General features: G+C 51.7%; 2 protein-coding genes and 1 long non-coding RNA gene across 3 annotated transcripts; 2 read left to right on the top strand and 1 right to left on the bottom strand.

Annotated features, from left to right (window-relative positions):
- Positions 1-2: 2 nt before the first annotated feature.
- Positions 3-497, bottom strand: LOC112900581 (glycine-rich cell wall structural protein 1.8-like). Its single transcript, XM_025969427.1, has one exon. It carries the CDS (start codon positions 495-497, stop codon positions 3-5), a length of 495 nt encoding a protein of 164 aa, XP_025825212.1.
- A 3,456-nt stretch (positions 498-3,953) lies between these two features.
- Positions 3,954-4,537, top strand: LOC112899069. The gene is made up of 2 exons (XR_003229975.1): positions 3,954-4,133; positions 4,267-4,537. It is a non-coding gene; the product is annotated as an uncharacterized LOC112899069 (long non-coding RNA).
- Positions 4,538-15,161: 10,624 nt separating this feature from the next.
- LOC112900580 lies at positions 15,162-15,833 on the top strand. The gene is made up of 4 exons (XM_025969426.1): positions 15,162-15,247; positions 15,373-15,556; positions 15,628-15,753; positions 15,813-15,833. The coding sequence occupies exons 1-4, from the start codon at positions 15,225-15,227 to the stop codon at positions 15,831-15,833; spliced, it is 354 nt and encodes a 117-aa protein (XP_025825211.1). The 5' UTR covers positions 15,162-15,224.
- The last annotated feature ends 423 nt before the right edge of the window (positions 15,834-16,256 follow it).

The raw sequence follows: 16,256 nt of genomic DNA, 5'->3' as shown, positions 1-16,256 counted from the left end.
GGTTATTTTTCCGGCCCGGCCCCACCGGTCAGTCTCTCCCTGCGCCCTCGGCCCCACCCGTCAGCCCCTCCCTCCGTCTTCCCCGCGCCTCCGCCCCTGCCCGTTGGCTCGCCGCGCGGCGGCATCGCTTCGACGCCCGCCGGTTGGGCCAGCATGGCCTCAGGCGGGATTGACCCCGCGGCCACCCGCTCGCCTCCTCTCCCTCCCCTTTCAAACGCGCCGTTCCCCTTCCCCAGCCAAACCCTAGCCCTCTCGCCTCCTATCCCCTCCGCTCCGCTGGCCGCCGCCATCCGCCGCCGCCGGTGAGCCTCCGCCCAATTCCGCGCGCGTGCACCACCTCCGCCTCCTCCGCACCCGATTCCGAGCCTCCACCGCCTCTCTCCCCGCCCGCAGCCGCTCACCGACCCGCACCTCCATCCGCCGCTGCCATTCCCTATCGCGTCGCCGTTCGCCACCTCGCCCCGCTCGCCCGTGCCGCGGGTGAGCACCACCGCCATGCTGTGCTGCTCATGTGCGCGCGCTTCCGCCCCGTTCCGCCTTGGGCTGTGCCGCCCCCGTCGCCGTCGCAACGTCGTACCGCCTGCGCGCGCGTTCGCGCACGGGCCACGTCGCGGGCGCGCGCTAGCCGCGCCCCGTGGCGAGTCAAGGCCCGCTGCTGGCCTTGACTCCGCCCGGGCTGGGCTGGCAGCCTGGGCCCGCCTGTCGGCGCCCAGGAGTGCTAGATCCACCGGATCTAGCGGTTGCAGCGCGTAGTTAATTGTGTAGATCTCCAAAATGGTGAAACTTGTTTTGTTTGTTTACTCTATGATAGATCTACCAGGAAAAATTATTGTTGAGCATGTTAGAGTCGTGTGCTTTGAGTTATATTTTATTCATTCCAAATCAAGTTAATTGCTTAACTTGCTGTGTGATGCTCTAAAAATGCCAAATTAAATCTTGTTAGATTCCTTGTGAAATGCTCTATCTAATGATGTAACTTGTATAAATGACCCTAGGCTGTTTGATAGGGTTTAGTGTGTTTATTAGTTTTCTGCCCTGCAAGCTTATTAATTTCATAACTTAGATTTGAAAAATGATAAAATGGGAAAAAACACTTCTCTTACCTTTGTTGTCATGTCTATGCTTCCTGGTAATTTTCTGTGGATTTATGGAAATTTTTTGCATGCCTTTTAAGATTTAACTTGTGCAAGGCAGCTGAAAATTGTAAAGTGCATAAGTAATTCTATGAAAATAATTTTGCTGCAAATTCAACTCTCATGAGTTCCTTTTGAGATTTCCTATATGGATAATTTAAATCATGATTTATGCTTGTTAAGTAACTCGTTTGAGCAAATTTCGCTTATTGGTCCCTATGATTAAAGTGTAGTGATCGAGTTTTCTTGTCCTTATCATTTGTATTGCTTCCTTGTTTGGAGTGATATTTTTTTCTTCTATTGCATATCATATATACCACATCATTTTCATATCATCGGCATCATTCTAATGCATGCATCTCATTCATGCATTATAGGGCGTGATTGGTTACCGCATGCCCCAGCCTGCATCGCACCGGCCGAGCCAGGCTCTCCTTGGCCAGGCTGCTGCCATGCAATTGCTCACCGTTTGGTTGCCTGGGCGCATGCAGCATGGCCAAGCAGGGAAGCTGTTTGGTTGCCTGGGCGCACGAGTTGTCCTTGCACCGCTGCTCTCTCCTCTTATGCACCTCGCGCATCCCAGCCTGCATCGCGCCGGCCTGGCCCGACAAAAACGCTCGATTCCTACGTTTCCCGCGGGCCTGGCTGGGAGGCGCATCTTGCACCACAGGAGCCTGGCTCGGCCACTGGCGCAGGCAACCAAACGCTCAGAAGTTGCATGCCGAGAGCCTGGCCGGGCTGGAACCAGGCAACCAATCACGCCCATAGTGACCAAAACGCCGGAGGACGAACCTGTTGAGCCCGCCGAGACCGTCGAAGCCAAACCGGGAGCCGAGTTTGTCGTTGAGCAAGAAAATAACCAAGGCAAGCAGCTAAGCATGATTCCTTGACCCGCTTAACTTGTTTAGAATTAGTTATCTCACTTGAGTATATATGTTTATGCTATATATTTATCTATTACATCGTCGATCATAATTTCATGCTATGACTTCCCTTGCTTTTACTTCCACATCCTTAACATGTGTAGTTAACAACTAATTGATTAAGCAAATGCTTAGCCATGCTTAGAGTCGGTTTTTAGTTTGCAAGAAGCTTTGGAATAGGGTCACCTTGCTCACTACACCACTTTTAGCTATATTCGCGCTTATTCGGTTTAAATGTTGGAAGTTCGGAAAGGTTTAGTTGGGAAGTTATGTCATGATTCGAGCGGAAGGTAGGGCCTGGAGAAAGGAGTCTCGGAGGCATAGTCCGCTTGAATCGGTTAAGGACCGTCCGTGGATGACCTCGGATTTGAGCACTTATCGTACTACCACATATCCATTCATGGGGTGGATAAACCGATTACCTTCTATTTCTAATCTTTGATGCACGGTCCTAGATGCGTGGCCATAGGGCTTTGTAGAAAGGCTTAGGGGTGTCCCCGGTGGACCTAGGTAACTCTCCGCGCAAGTTAGGCGTGATGTTCAACGATTAAAACTTGTCGGGAAAGGTTGATGCGAGTACCCCTTTGCTCAACGTGATCGATTGAGTGAGTCGCATGGTCATTATATCGTGTGGTTAAAGAAGTACACCCCAATTTCCAATGTAATCTTCGTAGAAGTATCGGTTTTGTTGGATGGTACATGTTACCTCTTTTACGATGCATAGTGGTTGGATGATTCAATTAACTAAAACCTGAGGTGGGTTGGGCAAGTTAATTAAAATGCTAGGAAGTTAGATGGTGAAATTAGGGAGCTCATGCTTACTTAATATTACTTAACCTTAAAGCCTTATTTTTGTGAGCCTTCATGTGCATAATCCTTGGTTATTATTTAGTCGCGTAAGTCTTGCGAGTACCTTTTCTACTCATGTTGCTTTATTAATTAAGTTGCAGGTGAGCCGGATGTGGTGTTTGGCCACTTCTACCTCGCCGATTCCGGCGCGGGTGAGGAGTAGACCGATGTGGATATGATGGTGTCCTTAAGCAAGATGCCATTGTTCTATCTCGTTATGTTTATTCGCTGCGCTTTCGTATTGGGGATATCAGTTTGAACATTAAACTTTATGGTTTATGCCTCTCTCGAATTTTAAGTGTGAGCCCAAGGCTTGTATCTCGTATTTGGACCTTTAAATTCCAGATTGGGAACCTTCCTCTATATTACTCTTGTAATGACTAGTTGTTTAACTTTATATTAAAACTTGGTCTTTGTGGATCATCGGTGATATATGGGCTTGTGACGGTGTGTGTATGCATGATCTTAAGCATATGGTGGAGCACATGCTGGGACTATCGGATTTTATATCATTTTTAGATAATGATGGGTTGGTCCTTTATAATGTAGATGTGGGTTAACCCGTGGTACGCCATTAGTGCGAGCGCGTGTTAGTTCTCATCTTCATAAGAAGAACCGGCGGTTCGCTTAAAATGATGTTAAATTAGGCGGTTTTCACAGTGCCAAAACCTGCAAATAGTGTTTCTGCACGGGGAACAGATTGAGATGGATGCAACCTGCTTTGCTTGTGATACAATCATTAGTGGTAGATTTTATACTTCTATACAACTCAAGGTTGAATGAGTCTGCTCAATTATCAAAGAGTTATAAAAATTTATTCTTAGCAATGGAAAAGAAGCTACCAGGTGATGAGCAGAGAGAACGCTGCTGCGTTCACCGTTCAACAAGTCCACACCCTGGCCCACTGCATCCATTGCAGTCAAATATGTCCAGCCCATGTTTGTTGAAACGATGAGATGCAAAGTACGAATTTCCTGCATCCATTCTAGAAAAACAAGAGCAGTTAGGTGTCCTGTCACCTCAACTCAAGCCTGCATAAATATCGCTGAAGAGCCCTTTGATTTCCCAAAGGACGGGTACACCTTCAGGGTTCAAGCCGACACTCTGTGGTTCTCAATGGCGTCCGCATCTGTTAGAGTTCGCAGTCTGACTGTGCTAGTACAGGCCTTGGTGATCGTCTGCGTGGTGATCATGTGCAGCTGCAGCTACACCTGCGAGGGCCGTCGATGTGCGTGATGATCGAGCACGAATCCTAGTTATACTTTGTTTCTACATTACTTTGCTCCTTTTGTTCAGAGCATGCATACTGCTTGTCTTTGCAGATCGGCTAATAAGACTTCGGTATATATGCATCTGTGCAGCTCTGCTCCCGTTCTTCCGTGAGGAGAAGCCGCCCATCGCACTTAAACCTGCTCCATGCTTTATTCCGCCGTGCCCCAAGAACTGATGCACAGGTGGGGCATTCTGTACGAGCATCTCCGTTCCTACTGCGAATAATATACAAGGGAATGATGGTAGCTTAATACAGCAAGTAATAACAGATGCTCAACTCACGGGCTAGTGCTGTCCCAAGCACACGATTCTCAGCAGTTTGTTGAGGTCATAATAATAAAGGGCCACACAACTCCTACATAGTGTGTCTGTTGGAGTTTCCTGCTTTGTTTGTGCTAGAGTGTATAGCTGTGTGCGTATTCTTGAGGCCCATATTGGGCGTATAGGCCCATACTGGGCGGCCCATGTCGGGTATATACATCTTCTTGTATTACAAGTCATATTGGCTATATAATGAGAGGTCACCCCCCCATATAGGGTGTGGTGTTTTTCCTATTCCCTCTATCTGTCAACATGGTATCAGGGGAAGCAACGATCCTTTCGTTTCCGCTCCCTTCCTCTTCCGCTTCCGCTCCCTCCCTGCGCCCCACCTCTCTGCTCTAGGGCGCCACCTCCTGGCGCCGCATCTCCTCCCCTTCCTGCGCGCCCTACCTCAGGGCCGCCGCCATGAACCTCTCCTCTTCCTCCGGCGCCGCCAGATCGGACGCCTCCGCGCCTGTGTTCCCCCCCGCACCAACACAGGCCATCGTCGTCCACCCCTACACCACCGTCAACGTCAAGGCTCACGTTCCCGTGACCCTAGACATGAAGAGCGGCAACTACTCCAAGTGGGCGTCGTTCTTCACAGCTTTGTGCGGCAAGTTCAGCCTCCGCCGCCACATCGACGGCACCGCAGCGCAGCCCGACAACCCAGATTGGGACGTCGCGGAGTGCTGCGTGCGCAGCTGGATCTTCGGCACCGTCGACAATTCCGTCCTCGACCTCGCCATCACCGACGAGAACCAGACCGCGCGCCATCTCTGGGTCGCGATCGAGGCTCTGTTCCGCACCAACACGGCCTCCCGCGCTGTCTTCCTGCTCGAGGAGTTCCACACCCTCAAGCAGGGCGACTCCACCATCGACGAGTACTGCCAGCGCCTCAAGACGAAGGCTGCTGCCCTTCGGCAGGTCGGCAACCCCATCTCCGACTCCCAGCTCGTTCTCAGCCTTCTGCGCGGCCTCAATCCTCGCTTCGACTCCACCGCCGACGACATCGCCAACGCCACGGATCTTCCGTCCTTCACGCGTGCCCACGAGCTGCTCTCCCTCAAAGAGCTGCGCCTCGCCAACGACGCGAAGAACACGGTGGCCACTGCCCTCGTCGCCTCCACCACCGCCTGCTGTACCAGCCCCTCTTGCCGCTCATCCTTTGCGGGGGTTGCTACGGGCGGTAGCAGCAAGGGCGGGGACAGCGGAGGCAGCGGCGCGCCCAAGCAGAAGGGCGGCAAAGGTGACGGCAAGGGTCGCCGATCAGGTGGTCAAGGAGGCAAGGGCACTGGCGGCCCGCAGACCGGCGTCCTGCAGGGCACCCCACAGGGGGGACAGTACCGCCCAATGGGACCCTGGGTATGCTTCAACCCGTACGCCCCTCAGGGTCCCACGGGTCAGCAAGCCGGCGGCTCCTGGCAAGGCGACCGCGGCGGGTGGCAGGGCGTGCAGGGCGGGCGCACGCCCGGCCTCCTCGGCGCCAACCCCCAAGCGCACACCGCGTTCGCTCCGGCTCAAGTCTCCACCCCTCAGATGTGGGATCAGGCCGGCCTCATTGCCGCCCTAAACCAGATGGCGCTCCAGAACTCCAACTCCTGGGTCATGGACTCTGGCGCGACCTCCCACATGCACTCGTCGGATGGTATACTTCTCTCCCGCCACCCCCCCTCTCATCCCTTCATCACCGTGGGCAATGGTCAGACCATCCCGGTTTCCAGTCATGGCAGCTCATACCTACCCACCCACACGTCCAATTTTTCCCTTCATAATGTTCTTGTTGTCCCATCTCTAGTGCGCAACTTGCTTTCAGTTCGCCAGTTCACCAAAGACAAAAATTGCACTATTGAATTTGACGCTCTTGGTTTTTCTGTTAAGGATATCCCGACCAGTCGCGTGATTCTTCGCTGCAATAGCTCCGACGGCCTGTACACCATCCCTGCCAGCCCTGCAGCTCCACACGCCAGTCTCGCCATCTCCACCAGTCTCTGGCATCAGCGTCTTGGTCATCCTGGGGTCGCCACCATAGAGTTGCTTAGAAATAATGCCTCCATCCAGTGTAATAAATCTAGGCAGCCATTTTGTCATTCATGTCAACTTGGCAAGCATGTGCGTCTGCCGTTTAGTGCCTCTAGTTCTATCAGCACTATACCTTTCGACCTAGTTCACTGTGATGTCTGGACCTCTCCTGTAGCGAGTATTTCGGGTGCTCAGTATTACCTCGTCGTTCTTGATGATTTTACTCATTTTTGCTGGACTTTTCCTCTTGTTCACAAGTCCGAAGTTACTGGTCATCTAACCAACTTCTGCAGCTTTGCCCAGACACAGTTCGGCCTTCCCATTAGAGCTGTTCAGGCTGATAACGGCACTGAGTTTGTTAACAATGCTCTCGCCACCTTCTTTGCATCCCGCGGCATTCACCTACGTCTCTCGTGCCCTTACACCTCCCAGCAGAATGGCAAAGCCGAGCGCGTTCTCCGAACCCTCAACAATAGCATTCGCACCCTGCTCATTCATGCTGGCATGCCGCCCAAGTATTGGGCCGAGGCTCTCGCTACGGCGACCTATCTCCTAAACAGGCGACCCTCCTCTGCTATTCAGAACAGTGTTCCCTATGAACTGCTCCACCACCAGCCACCCGACTACGCTCATCTTCGCGTTTTCGGCTGTCTGTGCTATCCCAACATGACTGCCACTACCAAACACAAGCTTGCTCCTCGTTCAACACCTTGTGTCTTCCTCGGTTATCCCTCCTCCCACAAGGGGTACCGCTGTCTCGACCTCACTACTCGTCGGATCATTATCTCTCGCCATGTTGTGTTCGATGAGACCTGTTTTCCGTTCAGCGCTCACCCACCCAGTGTGCCTCCGAGCTCTCTGGATTTCCTTCTTTCAGGTCACGCCACCCCAGTACCTCGAACTGCGGCTCCTACTGCAGTTGCTCCGTCGCTTGTCGACGTCGAGCAGCCGCGGTCCCGTGCTCACCTGGAGGAGCTCCTCGAGGACCCTGCTGTCCTCCAGGTTGGGCCGGTTGTCGGCCACGTGCCGGTCGCAGCTCCGGCCGGCCCTCCCCCAGCTCCAGTCGCCCCTCCTCCACTCCGGGTGTACACTCGGCGTCGAGCACCGAGGGCTCCTGCAGCTGCACCGGCACCAGCGCCCACTGCTGCTGGTCCAGCTGCACCTCCCGTGGCGGCCCCTCCACCGCCGCCTCCTCCGCCGCCTCCACCGCCGGCTCCAGTCAGCCAGCCTGTGACGCGGTCTCAGACAGGCTCCCTGCGGCCTGTTGAGCGCTACGGCTTCCCTCCAGCTCCTACGGCTCAGATGGCCTTCGCAGCCACTGCCATCTCCCCGATCCCGGGGAACTACAGGACCGCCCTGGCAGATCCACAGTGGCGGGCTGCCATGGCTGAGGAGTACTAGGCGCTCGTCGACAATGACACTTGGCGGCTCGTTCCCAAGCCTCCTGGTGCCAATATTGTGACGGGCAAGTGGATTTATAAACATAAATATCACTCCGACGGCACACTTGCCTGCCACAAGGCTCGCTGGGTTGTTCGCGGCTTCACCCAGCGACACGGCGTCGACTACGGCGAGACGTTCAGCCCCGTCGTCAAGCCTGCCACGATCCGGGTCGTCCTCAGCATCGCTACTTCACGACGCTGGCCGATACACCAGTTCGATGTGAAGAATGCCTTCCTTCACGGACGCCTGGAGGAGATCGTCTACAGTCAGCAGCCTCCTGGCTTCGTCGACCCTGCTCATCCTGATCATGTTTGCTTGCTACAGCGCTCTCTTTATGGTCTGAAGCAGGCTCCGCGAGCGTGGTACCAGCGTTTCGCTACCTACCTTCGCCACCTGGGTTTCGTCGCCTCTGCCACCGACACCTCCCTCTTTGTTCTTTAAGAGGGAGGCGCCACCGCCTACTTACTGGTGTACGTCGATGACATCATCCTCACGGCTTCTTCGTCGGACTTGCTCCGGCAAATCACAGCTCGTCTTCACTCCGAGTTCGCCATAACGGACCTCGGAGAGCTGCACCACTTCCTAGGGATCTCCGTCACGCGCTCCTCCGACGGGCTGTTCCTCAGCCAGCGCCAGTACGCGTTGGATCTTCTCCAGCGGGCAGGCATGGCCGAGTGTCACTCGACGTCGACACCTGTTGACACTCATGCCAAGCTCTCGGCTACCGAGGGTCCTCCTGTCGCCGACCCCTCTGAGTATCGGAGCCTCGCCGGCGCCCTACAGTACCTGACCCTGACGCGTCCGGATCTGGCATATGCAGAACAGCAAGTCTGTCTGTTCATGCATGACCCCCGGGACCCTCACCTTGCGCTGATCAAGCGCATCCTTCGCTATGTGAAGGGCTCCCTATCAGCCGGCCTCCACATCGGCACTGGGCCGGTTGACAAGTTGATCGCCTACTCCGACGCCGACTGGGCAGGCTGCCCCGACTCCCGCCGCTCTACATCAGGCTTCTGTGTCTTCCTTGGCGACAGCTTGGTGTCCTGGTCGTCCAAGCGACAAACCACGGTGTCCCGGTCCAGTGCGGAGTCCGAGTACCGGGCTGTTGCTCATGTGGTCGCCGAGTGTTGCTGGCTGCGCCAACTCCTTCAGGAACTTCATGTCCCGTTGAAGGTAGCTACCGTGGTCTACTGCGACAACGTCAGCGCCGTCTACATGACTGCCAATCCGGTCCACCACCGCCGTACCAAGCACATTGAGATCGACATCCACTTCGTTCGCGAGAAGGTGGCTCTCGGCGAAGTTCGTGTTCTTCATGTGCCATCACAATATCAGTTCGCAGATATCATGACGAAGGGACTTCCTGTGCAGCTATTTCAGGATTTTCGGTCCAGCCTTTGCATCAGGAATCCTGATGCTTCGACTGAGGGCGGGTGCTAGAGTGTATAGCTGTGTGCATATTCTTGAGGCCCATATTGGGCGTATAGGCCCATACTGGGCGGCCCATGTCGGGTATATACATCTTCTTGTATTACAAGTCATATTGGCTATATAATGAGAGGTCACCCCCCCCCCCCCACATAGGGTGTGGTGTTTTTCCTATTCCCTCTATCTGTCAACAGTTTGTTACGATCAGATTGTTTTCCTGGGCTGTTAAACCGTTGTAATCATTCGTAATGAAGTGCGGATCGACCTCCGCTCGTCTTTCTGATGGTAAATGAAGTTGTTGATGCTGCTGTGATTTTACAGTGAAAAAGTATGGGATATTGTTCAAGCCTTGAGCTACCGACTGTGTTTATCTTAAGCAATTTTCATGCACAAGCTAATTTGCCACTTTGTTGAGTATGAGGGACATGATTTGGGCACCTTGCTCTCAGACATCTAAACTTTAAACCAATAAAAATACTTTAAACCAACGAAAATGACCTCACCGGCAATAGCTTATAATTTTAGTGATTGCGTGACAACATATTTGCACAATACAATGTGTTTGTCAATATATAGGTTTGACATGGTTTGATAGTTCCGGAGGATACAATGAAATAAAAACATTGGAGCCGGGATAAAGATGAAAATAAATCATGGAATGGCACAAAGATTTGTACAGACACACCCTATGATCCGGTGATGTCAGTTATGGTCGCTGGACTATCGGTTTTGATAACTGAACAAAACTGCATAGACTGTAGTATTGGAGTTAGGCTTAGGCATGAAGCTGCAAAGGATATGATCAAGGAATCACTACAGGAAAACAGGACATTTTCGTCGGCCAAAATTAATTTCGTCGGCCAATTAAGTGGCCGACGAAATTACCCATATTTTTTCGTCGGCCGTAACTGACCGACGAAATTACCTGTTGTTTTCGTCGGCCCAGATAGGCCGACGAAAACATATCACTATTTTCGTCGGCAACAACCTAGCCGACGAAAACAAGGACTTATTTTCGTCGGCTGACTGGCGGCCGACGAAAATAGAGACCTATTTTCGTCGGCCTCTCGTGGCCGACGAAAATAACGGGTCCTATTTTCGTCGGCAACCTAGGCCGACGAAAATAAAGTTACCCTAACTACCGCGCGCAGTACCCCCACCCTCACACCTTTCTTCCTCTCGCTCCCCAGCCCGACCCCGCGCCCGCCCGCCCCCGCCGCCGCCGCCCCCCGCGCGCGCCCCGCCTGGGCCCCCGCCTTCGCCCCGCGCCGCCCCGCGGCCCCAGCCTCCGCGCCACCGCCGCCCGCACCGCCCCCCCGCGCCCCGTGCGCCCTGCCGCCCCGCCTCGGTCCCCGCCTTCGCCTCGCGCCGCCCGGCCCCGCGGCCCCCGCCCCCGCCGCCGCCGCCGCCCCCCGCGCGCGCCCCGCCTCGGCCCCCGCCTTCGCCCCGCGCCGCCCCGCGGCCCCAGCCTCCGCGGCCCCACCCCCCCCCCCCCCCCCGCGCCCCGTGCGCCCCGTGCGGCCCGCCGCACACCGGCCGCCCCTCGCCGCCCCGTGTGGCTCGGCCCCGCGGCCCCGCGGCCCCCGCCTCCGCCGCCGCCCCCGTGCGCCCCGCCGGCCACCCCGCGCCCCTGCCCGCGCGTGCCCCTGCCCGTGCCCGTGCGCCGCGCGGCTGCCCGCGCGCGCCCCTTCCCGTGCCCGTGCGGCCCTGCCCCCGCGCGCGGCAGCCCTTTGCCGTGCCGGCGCCCGCGCGCCCCTGCCCGCGCGCGCCCCTGCGCCCCTGCCCGTGCGCCGCGCGGCTGCCCGCGCGCGCCCCTTCCCGTGCCCGTGCGGCCCTGCCCCCGCGCGCGGCAGCCCTTTGCCGTGCCGGCGCCTGCGCGCCCCTACCCGCGCGCGCCCCTGCGCCCCTGCCCGTGCCCGTGCCCGCGCGTGGCAGCCCTTTGCCCTGCCGGCGCCCGCGCGCCCGGGCACGTGCTGCCCCGCCCACGGCCGCCCGCCCCGCGGGCGCCCGCGCGGCTGTGCCCTGCGGCCACCTCCGCCGCATCGCGGCCCCGCCGCCGCTGAGGACCCACGCCGTGCCCCGCTGCCGCCCCCGCAGGCACCCACGGCACACCGCGGCCCACAGGTATACTTGCCCGTTCTCTTTGCTGCTAGTTTTGAACTGACCGAATAACTATTAAACTTAGTGATGCATTGTTGTCCACTACATAATTATTTGTATTACTCTTAAACTGTATTACTTTTAAAATATTTGTGTTACATTTCCTAGATAATTATTGTTTGCTTAGTATCGTTTATGAAGTAATATTTCTCACTTTGATGTGAAGTAGTTATTTTGAGAAAATGAGAGACGATCGAAGTTGGATGTATGATGGTTGGACAAGTAACGGAATACCTACGCGAGAGTGGATGGTCAACACACAGGCTTTTGTTGATCATGTTTTTTCGTTGTCTCCTGGTGGTGGTTTGGCAAAGTGTCCATGTAACAAGTGTCAGAATTGTTCTCGTCAAATCAAGATTGATATGGAGCGTCACCTATGCAAGTGGGGTTTCATGCCGAACTATAAGAGGTGGTATGAGCATGGGGAGTCACAGGAGCAGGAGCCGTACAACCTAGTTGATAGCTTTGAGGAGAACGAAGATAGGATGGATGCAATGATGGATGATTTTGTCCAACAGGTTGAGAATGCTGCTGAGGTACCGGAATATTTTGGTCTGCTTGCATCATCAAAAAAACCATTACATGGGGCTACTACTTTATCACAGCTTGCTGCTGTGACACGGTTAATGGCTATAAAGTCCAAGTACAACTTTTCAGTAAGTTGTTACAATGATCTTGTTGACTTAATTTCGGACATGCTTCCGAAACCTCATAAGTTCCCGAAAGATTTTTACTACTCAAAGAAGCTGTTAGCTAGTTTAGGGATGCCGTATCAAAAAATCCATGTGTGCGAGAACAATTGCATGTTATTTTGGAAGAACAATGAAAATCTCAAGTATTGTTCGTTTTGTAAGAAGTGCAGATACAAGAAGGTGGTGACAAAGGATGGAAGTGTGCAGATAACAAGTGTGCCCGTTAAGGTGTTACGGTACCTACCATTGAAACCCAGGCTTCAACGGTTGTACCTGTCTCTGAAGACTGCAAAACATATGAGATGGCATAAAGAGGGAATTCGTAATAATACAGGATGCATGAGCCATCCATCTGATGGTACAGCTTGGAAGGCCCTCGACCATTATGATCCAAGTTTTGCAAGCGACCCTCGGAATGTGCATGTTGGGTTGGCCACTGATGGCTTCACTCCCTTTAACTCAAATGCTGCCCCCTACTCATGTTGGCCAGTGATAACAATTCCATACAATCTTCCACCATCATTATGCATGAAAGATGAGTATGTGTTCTTGACGCTCATTATACCTGGTCCTGACAATCCCGGTAAGCATTTGAACATGTTCATGGAACCATTGATTGATGAGCTGCAAGACTTGTGGAATGGAGTTAGGACGTATGACAGCAGTCGGAAGGAATACTTCAATATGCGAGTAGCATTTCTTTGGTCTATTCATGATTTTCCTGCATATGGAATGTTCTCGGGTTGGAGCACGCACGGTCGTCTACGTTGTCCGATATGCATGGGTGATACAGATGCTTTTCGTTTGAAATATGGTGGCAAATTCTGCTTTTTTGACTGTCACCGTCGGTTCTTATCTCACGATCACCCGTTCAGGAGTCAACGAGATGTCTTTCGCAAGGACACAATCGTTACTAAGGGTCCACCCAAGCGTTTGACCGGTCAAGAGATTGTAGCAAGCCATTGTCGGTTAATTGCCACAGATGATGGGTTTGAAGGGGTCAAAGAGGAGCATAATTGGACTCATATAGCTGCTATTTGGAGCCTTCCTTATGCTACTGCTCTGATCCTTCCACATAATTTAGATGTAATGCATCAAGAGCGCAATGTTGCAGAAAGTATAATTAGTATGGTTTTTGATTTGAAAGATAAGACTAAAGATAATTTCAAAGCTCGGCAAGACTTAGCTGAAATATGTGTTCGGCCAACCCTTAATCCGAGACCCAATCAAGCTGGCCATATGGGGAAGCCACGTGCGAAGTACTATCTTAAGCCTGCGGAGAGGAAAGAAGTTCTTTTATGGTTGAAGAACCTTAAATTTCCTGATGGATATGCAGCGAATCTGAAACGAGCGGTGAACATTGTAACTGGAAAAATGAATGGTCTGAAAAGTCATGATTACCATATCATCATGGAAAGGTTGTTGCCTGTGATGCTACGTGGGTACCTCCCTGAAGAAATCTGGACAATTTTGGCCGAGTTAAGTTTTTTCTACAGGCAATTATGTGCAAAAGAAATTAACAAGAACACAATGAGAAAATTGAGTAAGGAAATACCTGTCTTAGTATGTAAGATGGAGAAGGTGTTCCCCCCAGGTTTCATGAATGTAATGCAACACTTGTTAGTGCATTTGCCTTATGAAGCTGAGGTGGGTGGCCCCATACAATACAGGTGGATGTACTTTGTTGAACGAGACTTAAAGAAGCTCAAAGCAACCATCGGAAATAAAACACGAGTGGAGGGATGCATTGCCGAGGCATTCTATCTTAACGAGATCTCACACTACACGAGCACATATTTTGCAGAAGAAAATAACATTAATGCTCATATACCGCGCTACCACACCTCGAATGAGACACCGAAGAGCAATCTCAAGCTGTTTCAGTGGACTGGCAAGGCCGTCGGTGCTAGTTTGGTCTATGAAATGTGCATACAAGAATGGAATACTGCATTGTTGTATATGTACACAAATATGGAGGAGATGGAAAAATATTTCGTGTAAGTACCATGACATATATCTCATATGTGAAGCACGCTTAGCAATGTACTTGTGCTAAATAAAGAATCTGTAGGTTGTTTGACCAGGAACAATGGAGATATGCACGACAACCAACTGCTAAACAGCTCGAAACCTTACGGCGTGAGGGTTTACGTGGTGGTCCAAATTTTGTCACATGGTTTAGAAGACATGTAAGCATCCTTACTCTAAGTACCTTATTTATATAACTTGTTATGAGTTAACAAAATTTTAAAACTTGTAGTGCATGAAGGATAGCAGTGTCCATGATGATCTAAGACAGCTTTCACATGGAAGCACGACTGCTAGGAGTTATGGTTGTTATGACATAAACGGATTTCGGTTCCGTTCAACCAAGTTTGAAGCAAAAAATCCACATGCCGCCACAACAAATAGTGGAGTTGTGACCACCGCAAGTGCCTCAGATGGTTCTATCACGGAGTATTTCGGTGTCATTGAGAATATAGTGGAGCTGAAGTTTGAAGGGTTAAAAGATTTAAGAGTTGTGTTATTTTATTGTGATTGGTTCAATAGTAAATTAGGTTCTGGGGTAAAGCATAATAAAAAACTTGGTTTAGTGGAGGTGAACCACAAATTGCGACTTTCTGGTTACAATCCATTTGTCCTTGCACATCAAGTTGAGATGGTCTATTACATGTCGTATCCATGCCGTTTGGAAAGTTTGGAACCATGGTGGATTGTTCAGAGAGTATGTCCTCCAGGTCGATTGCCTATTCCTGGAGATGAAGGTTACGATGAATGTGAGCTTGATCGTACTGTTTCTGAAGCATTTCAGGAAAATGACTGTGATGGAGCCTTTGAAGTTGATATTGGGATGGCACTTGACAGATTAGATGGTGACACTGGTGATGTAATAGTTTCTGAGGTTCGAAAGAAGAAACGGCCACGTCGTGCAAGTAAAGTAATGTTCACAACGTCTGAAACGCGGCATGGTACTACTCATGGTGGCCCCGTAGCTGAAGAAGATGACCCCGATGAATTTTAACATGTAATGTGATGTTATATGTAGTTTTTCTTAATAGTGTTCTATTTGGTAATTTTTGTTATGAAACTTGTTATCTTTTATTTACCTTTGCTTCATATGATATTAACTAACCATATTTTATTTTTTAGGATGAGGTCATTTGTGCACGCTCTGAAGGGGAAGGGAAAGAAGGATGTATCCTCGTCTTCAAGGAGTCAGGGAAAGAAGAATGATGGATCCGCATCTTCGGATAGGCCTTCTCTCTTTAGAGGCAGCAGTTCTCATCTGAGCCGAAGAAGTGCACTTCAGCGATGTCTAGATGAGGCTATGCAAGTAAGTCATATGTAGTTTGCATGTGTAATTTATTTTTTAATAACAATAAATATATATTTGTATTTGAACAGCAAGAAGAGGAAGGTAGGGGTGCGGATGAGGAAGAATATGTCGCGAACGTGGATGGCGATGGAGGTAGCGGAGAGGGAGATGGGTGCGAGGACAGAGAAGAGTGCGAGGATGGAGATGATGGAGATGCAGAGGAGGAGGAGGAGGAGGATGAAGAGGAGGATACTGCTGCACAAACTGTGTTCAGGTACTTACAATCATTTCATGAAAAATTTTGTATGAGCTAGCTAACTAATACACCACATTTAGATTTAGAGGCAACAATGTGATGACTCCTGCAGCAACCAATCCAGCAAATCGTCGACTGATTAGGCCACATGGGGATTGGTAAGTAATATATTTTATTATTGTCATTGTTTTATTTAATATATTGTATAGTTCCAATAAGAAACATGATGGATAACATGTTCTAATTGCAGGCAGTGGGACGATATTTGTTGGGAGGGAAAAAATAGGTTAAGACCTGTGAATGCAACATTGGGAACACTTTGTCGGTTTCACTACCCAGGAATGGTCACAGTTGGAGGTGTGCTTCAGCCTGCATTGAAGTGGGAGCATTATAAGCTGCAATCGGATGACCAGGGCGTCACGACGGCAGCGAGAGTTTGGAATGACTTTTGGGTACTTTTTT

Source organism: Panicum hallii, chromosome 7, assembly GCF_002211085.1.
Source record: "Panicum hallii strain FIL2 chromosome 7, PHallii_v3.1, whole genome shotgun sequence".
NCBI classification, from domain to species: Eukaryota; Viridiplantae; Streptophyta; class Magnoliopsida; order Poales; family Poaceae; genus Panicum; species Panicum hallii.
This window is presented reverse-complemented; position numbering and strand designations above follow the sequence as displayed.